The sequence below is a fragment of the Plecotus auritus genome (assembly GCF_963455305.1).
Source record: "Plecotus auritus genome assembly, chromosome: 2".
NCBI lineage: Eukaryota > Metazoa > Chordata > Mammalia > Chiroptera > Vespertilionidae > Plecotus > Plecotus auritus.
The window spans coordinates 159,184,373-159,201,770 of record NC_137771.1 but is presented as its reverse complement, the minus strand read 5'-3'; the positions used below and the strand labels follow the sequence as shown (position 1 = coordinate 159,201,770).

At 45.0% G+C, this 17,398-nt stretch overlaps 1 protein-coding gene and 1 pseudogene across 4 annotated transcripts in view; one reads left to right on the top strand and one right to left on the bottom strand.

Moving 5' to 3' along the window:
- The window catches only part of PLCXD2 (phosphatidylinositol specific phospholipase C X domain containing 2), a 63,552-nt gene that overhangs the window by 8,603 nt on the left and 37,551 nt on the right, over positions 1–17,398 (bottom strand). For all 3 annotated transcript variants that reach the window (XR_013959991.1, XR_013959992.1, XM_080657320.1), the window contains exons 2-3: positions 12,856–13,316; positions 5,019–5,260 (exon numbers count right to left, since the gene is read on the bottom strand). Coding sequence is in view for 1 of the 3 variants with exons in the window: in XM_080657320.1 (XP_080513446.1) it covers positions 5,019–5,260; positions 12,856–13,316 (703 nt within the window). In the remaining 2 variants the exon portion in view is untranslated. The remainder of the gene's footprint in view (positions 1–5,018; positions 5,261–12,855; positions 13,317–17,398) is intronic.
- LOC308241704 (small ribosomal subunit protein eS25-like) lies at positions 15,054–15,429 on the top strand (annotated as a pseudogene). Its single transcript has one exon. The product of its transcript is annotated as a small ribosomal subunit protein eS25-like (transcript).

Below are 17,398 nucleotides of genomic sequence, written 5' to 3'. Positions count from 1 at the left end.
TTTTGCCTATTCCCAAGTCACAAAGATATTTTCCTGTTTTCTTCTAAAAACTTACGGTTTTAGCCTTTATGTTTAGATCTAAGATCTGTCTCAGGTTAATTTTCCTATATGGTATGAATAGGGGTCAAGGTCCGCCTTTTCCATATGCATATACAGTCTTTCCAGCAGTATGTGTGCCTTCTTAATAGACAATTGCTTACTCAGTGTTTCACAAAAAACATTCTGTCAGTCTCATTTTATAATTTGAGGGCTTTCTATGCGATAGAATGTTTTGCCAAAGAAACTCATAATCTAGTGACATAAACAATGATGACAATTTAATGTGATACTTTCTATAGTAGTGATGAGTGTAAAATACCATGGCGGGTAGAGAGGAGGGAGCTATGAAGTGTCACCATAGTTTTGCATCATGGTAAAAATAGCTCGCTACATACTTGATACGTTGAAAATGGTTTAAGGAAGACACAGACTAGGGCTTATATTTTGGTTAAGGAATAAGAGACTAATTAGGAAGAATTTGCTCTAGGCAAAAATTGAAAATAAGTGAAGTTTATTGTCTTAATGGGCCCCTTTCTCTTCTGTGGGGACACTCTCCTGGGTTGTCATTTCCTGTCCTTTGCTCCCTCAAAGCTGCCCTCCCTTCTTTGAGTACACACCATGACTTCTCATTCTTCTAGGAGACCCTATCAAGGCCGTGGCAGCATTCTGTCCCTCTCCTCTTTATTTCCCTCTTGTCATGACAGCTAGAAACAGTCCAGGTTTCTTCCCTCACTCAATGGATGCTACAGTTGGCCATGGGCAAACACACATTTCATAAATTGATTTATATTTTTATATTCATCGCTGATTATGATTTAATAGACTACCATCATAGGGGTACTTCCATTTTTAACTGGGACTCCTGACAATATAATAACCTCAATTTGACCTTAACTTATTCAATTTCTCTGTGCCTCAGTTTCTCCCCCTATACTTCATATCGTTTTGAGAATTAAATGCATGTAAAGTGGTTAGAACTGTGTTGGGGACATAGTTAAGCTCTACGTAAGTGTTCGATAAAAAAGAAGGAATCATAGATGGTAGAGTGTGAGGCAGAGGCATTTGGGTGCTGGGGTAAGAAACTTTCCTAATGTGATTGCCACATCCTGTCACCTACGTGACAAGATGTTGTGGCCTGAGATTGAAGGGCCCCAAATCCAGTCTGCTCTTAGAGACAAAGACCTGGAACACACCATGGTTCATATGAGGGCCACAGAAGTACTGACTCGTTAAAGACTTTTTAAGTTAGTCGATGTTTAAGTATGAAATGCAGGCGCCATCTTCTGGTTATCCTGGGGAAATGAGAATTAAAGGCTTGGTGGCAATTCCAGCCAGAGCCAAACCTCTGGGGATCCCTGGAGCCTGGGCAGAGAAATAGGGGAAAGGCATGCACCTGCAGTCTCAGGTGACAAAGAGCTCTGTGTCAGCTTCAGGTTGCAGGTGTCAACCAAGGCCAGGGTCAAATAACCAGGGTTATGTACAACAAGAGGGAATTGTAGAATCCACTGTGAGGAAGAGCCACTTTATTTTCTTAACTCCTGACATTTACTAAGATGAGAGATCAGTGGAGAGGGCTGAGTCAGGCACTGCTGACTATGGGCACCAAAGGGAGGTTAGGAACTTCCCTTTGACTTTGAGGCCCACTGCACCGTGTTTCTGGGTCTCCTTAGACAGGGAGACATCTGCCTGCCAATAGGATGGCGTACCTATTTTGTGCCAGGTACTGTAGTAGGCATTTTCATATTAAGACTCTACAATATTATATGGTATTATTAACCCCATTTAACTGGTGAAGAAACCTCAGAAAACCTGTCAAAACCCTCTCTGTTGTTAAGGGACTGCATTAGTTTGCTAGGGCTGCCATAAGAAAATGCCACAGACTGGGTGGCATTAAACAACAGAAATTCATGTTCTCATAGTCTGGGGGCTGGAAGTCCAAGGTCAAAGTGCTGGCAGGTTTGGTTTCTTCGGAGGCCTCTCTCCCTGGCTTGCAGATGGCTCCCTTCTCTCTGTGTCCTCACATGGCCTTTTCTCTCTGCCCACATCCCTGATGTCTGTGTGTCCAAATTTCCCCTTCTTGTAAAAGCAGCAGTCAGATTGAATTAGATCCCACTCTAACTGGCCTCATTTTAACTTAATCACCTCTTTAAAGGCCTGTCTCCAAATATAGTCACATCGTAGCTATTGGGGCTTCAGCACTGACTTTTCAGGGAACATGATTCAGGGCATACAGGGACCAAGTCAGGCTTGAACCTCAGGCCTCTGCTTTCAGCCCTTGTTCCCATCCACAGTCCCATGGCTATTCTGTCCTCAGGCATAGGCAAGATTTCCTTTCAGTTCATTTTGGTGGAAGTGCAAGGTGTCTAATAATCTAGGGAAAACTATCATAGAAATTCAGTTGGAATTCTATTCTTAGCTTCCTTTTAGAGTAATGAACCAAGGAAATGGGATCTTAGGTCTGAAATTCACTTAACAGTCTGGGGTGGGGAGACAGTTAACTCTCTGCTGAGAATACCACGTCTACATTTGTAGGACAATATGCCTTGTCATCTTTCTCTTGGCTAAGCTGATGGCCAGAGCCCAGGACCAGTCTGACATACTCCTGTGTGCCTTAGTTAGGACTGACTTTCCAGTGTTGCACTCAGGGGCAGGCTCCGGGCCAACTGCTTCTTTCCTAGGCTTGTCCAAGAGCCCAGAGGAAATGCCAGCCACAGGTCGTGCTGGTGTTAGGGGACAAATACTTGACCACAGCTGAATTTCTTCCTTCAGATGATGTGGAGCCTAGGAATGCAGGGTGTATCCCTGCAATATTCTTGTGACCAGATGGAGTCGAGATGCCCAAGTATGTTTCCGCCTTGGAGACATCTGCTTGCAACCAGCAGGCAAGGGCTCTGGCATGCTAGGGTGCCTTGGCTTTGGGCACAGGCCGCCATCATTAGCACTAAGTCACAGAGCCGTGTGCTTCATTTGCAGCCAGATTATAATTCTAGGAATTTATGAGTATGAAAAGCATTGTGACTCTGTGGGTTGGTAGTGGTAACCGGTAAGATCTGACCAGATTTAGGTGCTAGTAAGACAATCACAGGCCAGTGGAGCAGAAAAGAACAACGGGACTCTGAAACATCTACATCAAGTCAATGCTGAACACTGAAAAGGGCTACAGTCCAACAATACAAAGTCCCCATTTGAGACGTATCATTGCCTCTTACCAGCTACGTGGGTCCTGGCCATGGAACGTTACTGAGCCCCATCTGAAATGGGGACGATCGTGTGCCCCAGACAATGTGCCCTCCTAGAGGCTGGTCAGATTTAATAATGAAACCAAGTCTTCTGCAAGAGGGTACTGTACATTCAGACCACAGTATACAAATGTAATTTGTCCTTATTTTTAAATATATGCCCTCTCCTCATTAATACAGCTTTCTGCACAGATGGTTATAATAGTGATTTTCATGTTGTTTGATAGAAATTTGTATGTTTATTTGTTCTGATGGACTGTAAGTTCTGCGAGGGCAGAGACTGCGTTATTCATCTGGTATCTGTGGACCTAGCTGCTCCTAGGTTCTCCGTCATTGTTAAACGAATAAATAAATAATGTTAGTCTACAAATTTACCAAAGGCATGGGGAAAATGGTATGGATAAGTGAAAATATATTATAGAAAAAGAAAGTTCATAGTTCTGGATCTTTCAGAGATATATCGCTGGTTTATGAAATGCTCTTTTCCAAAGTCAGCACAAGTAATTCAGTCCAGACTCAGTAGAGCCCCACAAAAAGAGGTTTCTGGTATTGTTCATGGCCATGTCCCCAGGAGCTGCCAGCGAGAAAGAGAAGTCCAGGTGTTCCTAGCTAACCACACTCCTGCCAGGTGAACTCCTGCTACCTGAAGGCATGCTACCCAGACTCAGAGCCAAACAGACAAATAGGAACATGCTTCAGGATGAATCTTTCACTGTCTGAATTCTGATGCTCACCACCTGGAACTCAAGAACCAAAGTGATTTTTGCAAATATCCCTTGTAACCCAAGCAAGTTAGCTTCCTCAGCTTGGATTGAAAAAAATACCCTATATCCAAATATATTTATAACAGTGCCTTCATACATACACATATACATGTACATAGACATACACATATGCATATATGATCCTTTTTTCCCCCTTACAAATATATTTTTATTGATTTCAGGGAGGAAGAGAAGAGGGAGAGACAGAATCATCATTGATGAGAGAGAATCATTGTTCGGCTGCTTCCTGCATGCCCCCTACTGGGAATTGTGTCCGAAATCCAGGGATGTGCCCTGACTGGGAATTGAACCATGACCTCCTGGTTCATAGGTGGATGCCCAACCACTGAGCAACACCAGCCAGACAGCATATTTTTTCTTGACAACACTTATCATCTATTGGTGTCCAGCATAAAGAACATAATTTAATACAAAATATCTGGAGCTTCTCCTGCCTAATTGCACAGTCAGGATTGAGTCTGCTCTGTGGAAGTATTTAAAGCTATAGCATTGTGGGTGGCACCCTAAGCTGCTTTTTAGGACTCATTGTCACTGTGGAAGGGGAAGGACATCCCAAATCTTGGAAGGGTTATCTTTGGATCCCTAGCACCTGGCACAGAGTCACATTTAATGCTTCATAAGTTAGTACTTGGGACAGCTAAGAGGACAGGGGCCAGCACAGGACGCACCCCGTGCCAGAAGTGAACAGGCTGGTGTTGGCTTCAAGGGCTATACTTTAGCATCAAAATTTAGAGCGTATTTATGGTGTAATATGTACATTTTAATAAAGATTTAGAGATCCTTTGGACTCAGTTAATGCAAGCTACCTCAAATGAACAGCTTTTTCAAATAAGATATTTTTTCTTGCAGTATTTTAAATCTTTAAACTGTATGGTTTTACTGCTATTTATTCAGAAGAGAATAAAAATACATTAAAAAAAATAACTTTACTCTGGGGATGGAAGCCAATTCTTACCTGTGAACTAGTGTGTTCTTGAGGCCACCGACCAGGCCCCGGGCGATGGTCTTTGCTCTGGGGGTGAGAATCGCTTGAGAGACATGAAAGGCGCCACGTGGGGCCCGCTCACTCAGAGTGGTCTCCAAGAAGAGGATTAGTTTGCGCACACTGGTAGTATTTGCCCAGGGCGCTGGGATCTTCTTTCCAGGCCACAAAAAGGGGTATTGCTTGTAGAAGGGGCAGTGATAGAAAATTAGAACCTGAGATGTCCAAAACAGAAAAAGCAAAGCAAGTCATGAACAAACTGAATTATCAACTCCTTGGCTTAACGTGGATTGCTAGGAGGAAAGGCAAACAAATATAAACACATGGAAATTCAAGAATTGTTATATATATATATATATTTTAGAAAAGTTAATAAGCAAGGATTTAAGCATTTGCATAAGTCTGAGTTAAAGATTCTTAACTTTATTTTTGTCAGCATTTTGAAAGTATGGTAAAACCCTGAACCCCTTCTCAGGCTATGATTTAAATGAACGCATAAAATAGACAGGATTACCAAAGAAATCAATAAGATGGAAATAAAGCTATGAATATATTAATTGAATTTGTATAAACTGATGTATGTGTTTCATAATTAATAAAAATATTTTATGGTAAGTACAAGGTCCATAATTTTGAATTAATGATGAGTATAATGATATTTCAAAATATTTGTAATAACTGATGTGTGATATGGAGATGTATGTGATTTCTATAGGGATAAAGTCATAGTTACAGGGCCAATACTTCTGAGGGTGACTGCATCCATAATCTATGGGTGGGTATATACTTTTCAGTTAAATTCACAGACTTCTTATATTCCTCAGACCCCAGGTGGAGAAGCCCTGAAACTAAAAGTTATGACTCAGATGCTCATGAAATTGGCACTGAGCTCTTGGAGTTGAAATCCACACAATGAACTTGTGTGCTGACTTTCAACGGTGTGTGCTGATTCTGAATGAAATAACCCTTCCCAGGGGGGAGCAGGAGCATAGTCAAGGCAGGGAAGAAAACTTCTGGGAGGCGTGGGTCTCCAGTGGGACCTCTCAGGATGGTGGTGATTTTGAAATAATTAGCAAGCCACATCGACAGCATTAATTAGTTTCTGAGATGCAGCTGAGGGACAGGGAGTTGCTCTTTTGGTTGTCCCAATTCAGAGCTCTGCTGCTTAGGTTTCTAGAAATAACATATTTCCCCCCTCAGGGCACAGTGATCTCTACCTGGGGGAATGATAGCAGGCCGTTTACACTCCTTGGTCGCGGGCCCTGGCCGGAGAGCATAATCCTCCAGGCATCCACAAAGGACTCTGAATGTGTATTTTGTTTCCTGTGAGCCTTTATCTCTTAACCATGGTGCCTGGCTAACTGCTCCTAGGGGCCTACAGTAGGAGTGCCAGGTCCAGAGCACTGAACGGGCTAAATGGTTGTTCTTGTTTGTAATGGTTTTGAGTAATGTCTGACTGACTGCTAATGCTGTCTGTGGTAAACACGTGTGCTAATGAGGTTAATCACAGGCTCACTGTAAGCAGATTGTCTGGGAGATCGGGGAGGATTTCCTGCTGGCCGGGTAATTAGCTGTTTTGGAAGGCTGGGGTCTCCAGTGTCCCTGAGTGAGGAAAGCTGGCCCTTGGGATGGGCTGCGGGAGAGGCGGGCTGTGTGACCCTTGGACAGGGCCCTTCCGATCACTGACCAGGCTGCCTGCCCCTCGAAGAAATGTCAGGGAATGAGAGGACAGTGCTGCTCTTTCCTTAACCTTAGAAAAGATGCAAAAAGTACAAACTACACGAAAGAGATTTTATGCCTTTCTTCAAGAATCTTCTTGAGTGATTTGATCCTAAAGGTTCAAGGAGAATTTCTTTTTTTTTTTTTAAATTTCTTTATTGATTAAGGTCTTACATATGTATCCTTATCTTCCCATTAACCCCCCCAACCCTCCCTCACTCATGCCCTCACTCCCCTGTTGTCTGTGTCCATTGGTTAGGCTTATATGCATGCATACAAGTTCTTTGGTTGATCTCTTCCCCATACCCCCACCCTCCCCTACCTTCCCTCTGAGGTTTGACAGTCTGATTGAAGCTTCTCTGTCTCTGGATCTGTTTTTGTCCATCAGTTTATGTTGTTCATTATATTCCATAAATGAGTGAGATCATGTGATAATTATCTTTCCCCGACTGGCTTATTTCACTTAGCATAATGCTCTCCAGTTCCTATTTACAGTAGGAGGTGGGACTAGCAAATCAACTTTTATTCTACAGATTTTCAGGGGCAGTAACTCTTGTCCAGGACCTGTGTTTGCATCAGCCTCCCCACCTCACTCTGAGGTATTTTTCTCTGAGATACTCTCCCCATCCAGCTCAGCAGTTATATTCAGTTTTTCTCTTGAGATTCAGATTTAAAAATCTCATTTTCTTTAAGAATTATTCCTTCATTGACCTCCTCTTATTCTGATGGGTCCTTTCTGAGGCCCCTGGGATATGGATTTATATTATGTACTATTTTTCAATTGATTGATTACAAAAACCCCCATTCTTCGCATAGTACATTTGAGACCATTTTATCCTGTAATTGTATATAGGTTGTTTTGTATTTTGCTAGTGTTATGTATTCTTACTTTCTCAGTAAGATTCTAAATACTGCCAATCTGTAGATTAAATTTTCTAATTCATTATACCCTGAAAACCCATAGCCACTCATGTACAAATATATATCTGTGAGCGGTGATGTAACTGCTTTTGAGTAGATGAAATGTGACTGAATGGTGATACACTTCTTGCTATTACATTGTAGTAATGAAATACTCAGGGGCTTACATGCAAGGCAGCTCATTACGTAATGAATATTTAAAGTTTAACCACCAGTAGGGTACTGCCCAGCAGGGAGGGATGACTGATGGCTCTGCTATCTTGTTTTGCTTTCAAGGAGAGACCTGTCAGGGAAAACTTTGGAAAGGAAGGGGGACAGGGACAGCCTAGAATTCAAACTGATGACACTCTCCCTTTTCCTGAGATGTCATCACAGGGTCTTTATAATTTTAGGCATATCTGTAGTGGAGGATACAGATTAGCCCATACTTAACAACTCTGATAGATCATCACTGTGTTGCTAGACAGTCACTGTCCACACCATTCATTATTCCTGAAGACACCTGTTCCTCCTACAGATTCCATAACGATTTAGTGTGTGTAGTGTGGCAACCCATCCAGAACACTATCTGTATTCAAAATTTTAAAACTATACTTATAACAGATGTCTGTTTATAAACCTAGCTGTACTCAAATTTAACCTTACCTGAATCCCAGGACTCAAAACTTGCTTACCCATCTCCTTCCCTTCCTCCCATTCTGCTAACTCTAGACCAGCGGTTGCCAACTGGTGGTCCCTGGACCACTGGTGGTCCGTGAGGTCCGAAAGGTTGGCAACCGCTGCTCTAGACCTCCTGATAACAGGGACTCATGAATAAAAGGAGTGTTTAATTAGCATAGCCTATGACACCAGTTGTGAAAATCACCAAGGTGTGTGCGCAGCCCTGGGAGCCTGATAAGCTGTGGGAACTCTGGGGAGCCTGTGGTGGAATCCTGGCTCCTGTCTCTCACTAACATGTTCTCCTGGGCAACTTGCTTAATCTCACTGTGCCTCAGTTTTATCACCTGTAAAGAGAGAATAATAACAAAATACCTATCTCATAGTGTAGTTCCGTGGTCGGCAAACTGTGGCTCGCAAGCTACATGCGGCTCTTTGGCCCCTTGAGTGTGGCTCTTCCACAAAATACCACGGCCTGGGTGAGTCTATTTTGAAGAAGTGGCGTTAGAAGAAGTTTAAGTTTAAAAAATCTGGCTCTCAAAAGAAATTTCAATCATTGTACTGTTGATATTTGGCTCTGTTGACTAATGAGTTTGCCGACCACTGGTGTAGTTGAAAGGATAAACGAGTTAATGTATGTACTTTGCACATTGTAAAAGCTCACTAAACGTTAGCTGTTCCTGTTGTTGCTATTCCTATCTATATATATAAAAGGCTAAGTGACTGTCCGACCAGTAGCTATGACATGCACTGACCACCAGGGGGCAGATGCTCAACACAGGAGCTGCAGAGCTGCGGTGACTTGGCAGCGGCAGTTCTCAGGTGACGCACCTGGAACCAGAGAGGAGGGAGCCCGATTCTGGGGTGCGTCACCTGAGAACCACCCTCTCACAATCCGGGACCCCTCGGGGGATATCAGAGAGCCTGTTTTGGCCTGATATCCGCAGGCCAGGCCAAGGGACCCCACCTGCTGGAGGAACCCGGCTCACTCCGCAGAAGACCTTCAAGCCGCGGCCCTGCCCCAAGTGCAGCTGGCTAGAGAGGGACCATGAAATGTTGGCTCCAGGGCGTGTCCAGCCTGTCTCTCCCAGTCCTGTCCTGCTGGCTACTTTCTAATTAATTTTCTTTCAATGTGCACGAATCCATGCACCAGGGCACTAGTTATTTAATATTGTAAGAGAGAGACTCCACAGGGGTAAAAAATCTCTCCTAATGAGACCTGTGAGTCTAAATGTATATAAACTCAGGTTTGGAGGAAGGGGTATGGTAAATATTTGGCAAACCATCACTTACAAATGTTTTTGTGAGGAAAAATAGCTTAAATTTTAACAGATACTAAGACTTAACTCATTAGCCTCTGTAAGTCTAAGGACTTAAGCACTTTTATGAGTGTACTAGAGGCCCAGTGCATGAAATTCAGCCCAGCCTGCACCCACTCCAATTGGGGACCCCTTGGGTGATGTCTGACTGCCAGTTTAGGCTCGATCCCTAAATCAGCAGTTGGACATCCCTCTCGCGATCTGGAACTGCTGGCTCCTAACTGCTCACCTGCCTGCCTGCCTTATCACCCCTAAGCTCTCTGCCTGCCTGCCTGATCACCCCTAACTGCCTCTGCCTGCCTGCCTGATCACCCCTAACTGCTCTCCCCTGCCAGCCTGATCACCCCTAACTCCTCTCCCCTGCCTGCCTGATATCCCTAACTGCTCTCCCCTGCTTGCCTGATCGCCCCTAACTGCCCTCCCCTGCTGGCCTGATTGCCCCTAACCCCCTGCCAGCCTGATCTCACCCCCAACTGCCCTCCCTTGCTGGCCTGATCACCCCTAACTGCCTCTGCCTTGGCCCCCACCACCATGGCTTTGTCTGGAAGGAAGTCGGACATCCAGAAGATGGCTGGTTGACCCAGTCTAATTAGCATATTACCCTTTTATTAGTATAGATAGATTATATAGGATAGGGTTGCTTAAATCGGGGGGAGCCTTTTTCAGCAGGGGGAGATGTTCTTTGCAGACAAAAATACATAATCCTTATATCTGGACTGATAGCCATCCATATGTACTATACTACCAAACCAGTTATTAAAAAATTGAACCACTTTCTTACATCTTACACCAAACAGCTATTCCCCTTAAAACCCCTCCTCAGCCCCCACCTTAGGTTCTGCCTTTGCAGTTCACCCAGATTAGGTTCTGATTGGTTGGTTTCTATGCCAGTCAGCGTCAAAAGCTCTGCCTCCTAGGCAGCCATTGGCTCTTCTGGGAAATCCAGAATGGCCCTGCTGACAGCTGCCTTTCTCTCTGGGCCTATCTCTGGGCCTGATCCGCAGCCTCCGCAGCAGCTGCTGATCAGGCCCCACCTCTCTCTCTCTCCGGGCCTTACCAGCAGCTGAGGAGGCTGCTGATCAGGCCCTGCCTCTCTCTCCAGGCCTCTGTCTAGGACTAATCTGTAGCCACTGCGCCCACCTCACCCCGCCCACCACCCCACCGCCCTGCCTGCCCACCTGCTGCCAGCCTTGCTGTGATAGGAGCCTGTGGGCCATGGGGGAGGGACCAAGAGGTGCTCCATGCACTTCCTGGTGACCGGTCATCCATCTGGTCATTTAGGTCGTGACAGCCATAGTCTATTATTAGTATAGATAAAACAATCCAGTGTTTCCAATTACTCAGGTCAAACCTGGGAGTTATCCTAGAACAGGGGTGGGCAAACTTTTTGACTCGAGGGCCACAATGGGTTCTTAAACTGGACCGGAGGGCCAGAACAAAAGCATGGATGGAGTGTTTGTGTGAACTAATATAAATTCAAAGTAAAGGAGCAGAGGGGAGAGCAAGAGAACCCTCTGCTCTTTTGGCTCCGCGGGCCGGATAGAACAGCCGAACGGGCCGGATCCGGCCTGCGGGCCGTAGTTTGCCCACGGCTGTCCTAGAACCTCATTTCCTTTCACACCCTAAACCTCAACCATTAGGCAACCCTGTTGGCTCCCCCTTCTGACAGGTTCAGAATCTGACCACTTCCCAACAACAGTCTCCTTCCTGGTTTCCCCTCTCCTTCCCCTCCCCCTATTCCTGGTCTCTTCCTGGTAACCAGAGGGAGACCATTACCACTAAGCCAGGTCCTAGCACCCTGTGCTCAGAACCCTTCACCCAGAGTACAAGCCCAGTCCTTACAATGCCACAGGCCCACATAGTCAGCCACTCTTCCTCTGACCTCCTCCATGGCTGGCTCTGCTCTCCAGTACCCCCTGCTTTTCCTCAAAGATGTCTGGCACACTCCTGATGAGGGTTCTGCCATGGCTGCTCCTCTCCTGGGAAAGCTCTTCCCCCAAGGTCCATGTGATTAACTCCTTCCCATGCCATCTTGCAACGAGGACTGCCCTGACAGACCTATTTAAAAACTGTGACCAACTCTCCGGCCCACGAACCCTGGCTCCCCTCACCAGCTTAACTTTCTTCTTCATGGCTCTTACCACTCTCTGGCATTATATGGAACGTATTTATTATGTTTACTATCGATGCACTGTCTCCCTCCACCTGAATGAAAGTTCCATTAAGGGGCAAAGATCTTTGTTTCATTTACTAATTTATCCCAAGTGCTTAGAATGGTGCTCACGTAGCACATACTTTGTGTTCAAAAAGTGTTTGCAAGTGAATAACCTTTAATTGATTTTTAATTAAAAGCTCTTCCATAAGTTAAAAAATAACTGCCTCTTTAAGATATTTTGGTTAATGTATCTCTGAGCAAGTGAGCAATTATGAATCAAAAGTACTTTTTTTCTTTTTCTTTTTAAAGAGAGTCTAAATTGGAAGCTGACCATTCCTGGAGCTCTTGTTTCCCACTATCTACTATTTTTGGGGATAAGAGCAGAATATATCTGAGGCCCACATTCCTTTTCTTGGGTACATCCCTCCTGGGTCTAGGTTTGGGGACTCTTCTCAGCATAAACAACCTGGGGATTAGCCTTCAAGCCTGGATCCCTCAGATGGGCTCTTCCTTTCTTAGTTCTTTCCCACTGTGACCCAAATTCTGTGAATATGGCCTTTTAAAATATTAACACACCTGAAATGATCACTTTACATGCCTCTGTCAGCTGATGCTTTTACTTATCAATCAGTACTTGGCAGGGATGACCTGACATTGGGTTGAAGGCAGGATGGAATGGACTGCCCCTGAAGGGAAGCAGGGGGGTTAAAAGTGGACTTTATGGGAGAAAGTAAAATGGTATGACCAACTGGTCCATTTCACAACTTTGCTTGGGCTAGTTCTGGCCAGGTCATTCAAAGTCAATTTAGATGCCAAACAGGTTGCCAAAAAGTTTTAAAAACTTGGCAGGTGTTCATCCAGGTTAAGGGCATCCAGGGAAGCCTTGAAGCTGTCCTGGAGCCCAGGAGCTTGTGTGAGTATGTTTAATATTCCAAACCATCTATGCCTTCTAGACTAAGAGCCCCGGAATGAGCCATCTTACAGCTGGCGATACAGAAGAGGCAGAAACAGTCTTGTTCTCTCATCTCAGTTCTCCTACCTGGCACTTCTTCTCCCACAGGATCTGCAGGGTCAGACTCTCCACATTGCAGGCCAAACACAGCTTGTTTCCAAAGGCCTCCTGTATCCGGTGAACCAGATGTTTGTGATGGGCCTCATCCATGGCATAGAAGTGGTTGAAATCCAGGAAGACAATCTCTCGAGGGTGCTGTGTAAGGAATGAGTCAATCTCCATCAGCCCATCCCAGACCTTGATGCCAAAAAGTCCGTGGATGAAGTAGATCTCCTGGTCGGTATCCCCTGGCTTGGAGGACACACGCAGGTCAAAGTAGCGGATCCCAGCTTCGAGCTGCTCTCGGAAGGTCAGGTTCTGAGTCACAGACCATTTCTTCATTAGCTTCTTCACCAAGGATATCCTGGCAAGGCGCATGATAGCTGGGGTTTGGTCAGGCCCCACTGGGGATTTCTCATCTACCCAGTAGCTGAATGAATCATGGGAGCCTACACAAAGGAATAAAGGTGAGGAAAACAGTTGAGACTGGACCTGGCAAAAAATATGCCAATTGGTAGAAAAACAAACAAAAATTAGGAGACAAATACACACCAAAAAATTGTAAACCAATATCTGCAAAAATTTTCATGCTTGCTAGGAATGAAATAAGCACAAATAAAAGTCATGTTGCTTTAGCAGCTTGTTAAGCCTGGGGTAAAACTATAATCCTATCTAATAAAAGAGTAATATGCAAATTGACCGCCACTCCAAGACACAAGATGGCCACCCCCATGTGGTCAAAGATGGCTGCCCCCATGTGGACACAAGATGGCCGCTATAAGATGGCCTGCAGGGGAGGGCAGTTGTGGGCAGTTAGGAGTGACCAGGCCAGCAGAGGAGGGCAGTTGGGGGTTACCAGGCCAGCAGATGAGGGCAGTTGGGGGGGAACCAGGCCTGCAGGGGAGGGCAGTTGTGGGTGATCAGGCAAGCAGGGAGGGCAGTTAGGGGTGACCAGGCTGGCAGGGGAGGGCAGTTGGGGGAGGGCAGGCCTGCAGGGGAGAGCAGCTGGGGAGGGACCAGGCCTGCAGTGGAGGACAGTTGGGCAGGACCCAGGCCTGCAGGGGGGGTGGCAGTTGGGAGGACCAGGCCTGCAGGGGAGGGCAGTTGGGGGGGGACCAGGCCTGCAGGGGAGGGCAGTTGTGGGCGATCAGGCCAGCAGGGAGGGCAGTTAGGGGTGACCAGGCCAGCAGAGGAGGGCAGTTGGGGGGGACCAGGCCAGCAGGGGAGGGCAGTTGGGAAGGACCAGGTATGCAGGGGAGGGCAGTTGTAGGCAATCAGGCCAGCAGGGAGGGCAGTTAGGGGTGACCAGGCCAGCAGAGGAGGGCAGTTGGGGGGGACCAGGCCAGCAGGGGAGGGCAGTTGGGGAGGACCAGGTCTGCAGGGGAGGGCAGTTGTAGGCAATCAGGCCAGCAGGGGAGGGCAGTTAGGGGCAATCGGGCCAGCCAGAGAGCTGTTAGGCATCGATCAGGCTGTCAGGGGAGTGGTTAGGGGGTGATCAGGCTGGCAGGCAGAAGTGGTTAGGGGCAATCAGGCAGAGGCAGGCGATCAGTTGGGAGACAGAAGTCCTGGATTGTGAGAGAGATGTTTGACCACCCATTTAGGCCCAATCCCACCGGTCGGACAACCCTCAAGGGGTCCCAGATTGGAGAGGGTGCAAGCTGGGCTGAGGGACACCCCGCAACCCCCAATGCACGAATTTCATGCACAGGGCCTCTAGTCCTCATATATTGCTAGTGTAAGGTAAATTAATAAATATTCTTTTGGAAAGCTATTTAGAAATATGCTTAGAAAGAGGAGCTTGAAAATAATCATAGTATTTGATCTAGTAATTTCATTTCAGGAGAGCTATTTTGAGGAAATACAATAATTTTGGAAAAACAAATGTGTGCTGGAGAATATTCATAACAGAGACAAACTGGAGGTGGTTTGAGGTGTCTCTCACAGAGGAGTGCTTAATGGTGGCATACTGACTTTATTCAGACAGCCATTGAAACAGAGGGTATGAAAACTCGATGTCCATCTCAGTAATGCTGGGATAGGCATCTAAATTCTAGGAAAGGCAGAATTTTTTAAAAATTCTGACTATTTTTTATGCTTTTGTAAAAACTATTTTACTATTGTAAAATGAGTTCATAGGGGACATCTTATCGAGGCTGCAGTAGTAGCAGCTGCTCTTCAAGTTCACTATGCCACTCAAGGACAACAACACGAAGAAAGATAATTGAAAAGTTGTCAAAGAAGGACGAAGGCCCAGTGAACAAATCTGGGGGCAAGAACAAAAGAAGACGTGGTCCTAAGGCAAAGTTCGGGACAAGCTCAATAACCTAGTCTTGTTTGACAAAGCAACATATGACAAACTCTGTAAGGAAGTTCCCAACTATAAGCTTATAACCAGCTGCTGTCTCTGAGAGACTGCATATCTGTGGTGCCTTGGCCAGGGCAGCCCTTCAGGAGCTCCATAGTAAATGACTTATTAAACTACTTGCAAAGCACAGAGCTCAAGTAATTTACACCAGAAACACCAAGGGTGGGAATGTCCTAGCTGTTGGTGAAGATGCATGAACAACAGGTCCCACTAGCTATACATTTTGAGAAATAAAACTTTATTAAATCAAAAAGTCCATAGGAATGATTTCTTGACAGATGAGATAAACATTCTGCAAAGTTCAACATGGGTTAGTTATATGGCTTCATTTCAACTCATCTATTAATGAGCTGAATCTGCTATTAAATGATCAAAAGCATGTCCCCATCCTCTGCCTGAGATAATCTTATTGTTATAAAGTATAAGTGACCATGATAGACACATTTCTAACTTTAGTGAGGAAATATTTCTAAGGTGAAAATTATCTTTAACAAATTAAAATGCTTACTTCACACTTATGTTATTGGTTTTACTAAACTTCAAAGTATGCATTTCATATACAGTATGTAGAACTTGCCCTGGCCACTTTTGCTCAGTGGTTAGAGTGTCAGCCTGTGGACCGAACGGTAGTAGTTCAATTCCTGGTCCCAGTTGAGGTGCGTATGGGAGGCAACCAATTGATGTGTCTCTCTTACATCGATGTTTCCCTCTCTTCCTCTTTCCCCCTTCTCTCTTCCCTCCCCCCCCCCCCAAAAAAAGAAAAAATATATATAGAGAGAACTTTACAAAACTTTACTGTTTTCTGCTTTATTATTTCCATTTTTTTTTTTTAAATAAACCATTCTGGGATGGCTTTATCTTCTACTATTTTATCTTCTCAGAAATAAAGTGAAAAAGGAAAAAGAAAGGTGATAAGCAATGCTTTATTTTTATGTAGTCTCTAGAACATGGAAAATATCCAGTAACCATTAAGAAAAAATATATTTACCAATCATTAGGCAAAACCAATTTTGCAAGCAACAAAATTACTAGCATATTTCAGGTAAAAAAAAAATTCTGTTACTACTAGAAATGTGGAGCAAGCCCCCCTGGATTTCCGATATTGGTTGTTTCTGTTAATGATACTCGCTGGATACCTGCCTAATGCTGTGCTTCCTTTGACTGTTCTTTGGCTGTATAAAAACAGGAAATCTTTATACCTCCTCATTGAGAGATTTATTATGAATACATTACATACACATGGTGAACAGCCCACTCTCTCTTCTCTAAATCATCTTAGCAGCCCAGCTGTTCAGGACTGTGTGCAATGCAGTGCGAGGGAGGGTATCAGGGAACAGCCATTATCCAAGTGAGGGAGGAGAGACAGATCCCCTCTGGAATTGTCTTGTTGCTGCTGAGCCCAGTTTTGTTTCCAGAGGGAGATGTGCTAACAACCTCCAACACTGTTCTCCTAAGCTGAGGATTGTGCAGCAACGTGACAGCGATGGGGCCTCAGGGACCACTTCTGTATACACAGGGATACACACGGTGCCCAGACTGTCCCACAGAAGAGGGAGGGCCTGCATATGCACTGGGAATACAGAGTCTCTCTTTATTTCTCTGCTCCCTTTTCCATTTCCTCTCTTCCTTTCTGACATCCTGTGTTCAGAGCCACCCGCTCCCTCCCCTTGACAGGAAAGGACAGGACAATGGAGCAGATTGTTCGCTGCATGTTTTACGGTAGTTGTCCGACCCAGGCCCACAGCCGACAAAACCAGCCATCCACTTTAACTACTGCCAATGCTTTTGCCTTTCTACTTATTTTTTCCCCTCAAGTAGCTTTTTGCCTCACATAGAGTGAGTGAAATAAATTGGTACTTAACTCTATTTAACTATTTCTTTTTTTGAAAAACAGGATAAAAATGTCTTCCCCCCTCCTGCACATAGAATATTTACAAGGTATGCAAATATGCAGATCAAAGTGATAAAAAAGCTAAGAACCATATGATTTCACTCATATGTGGGATATAAAACTGAAACTGTGAACACAAACAGCAGTGTGGTAGTTGCCAGAGGAAATGGGGTGGGTAGTGAAGGGGGTTCTAACATATGGTGATGATAAAAGATCTGACTTTGGGTGGTGGGCACACAGTGCAACATGCAGATCTTGTAACATAGACATCCATA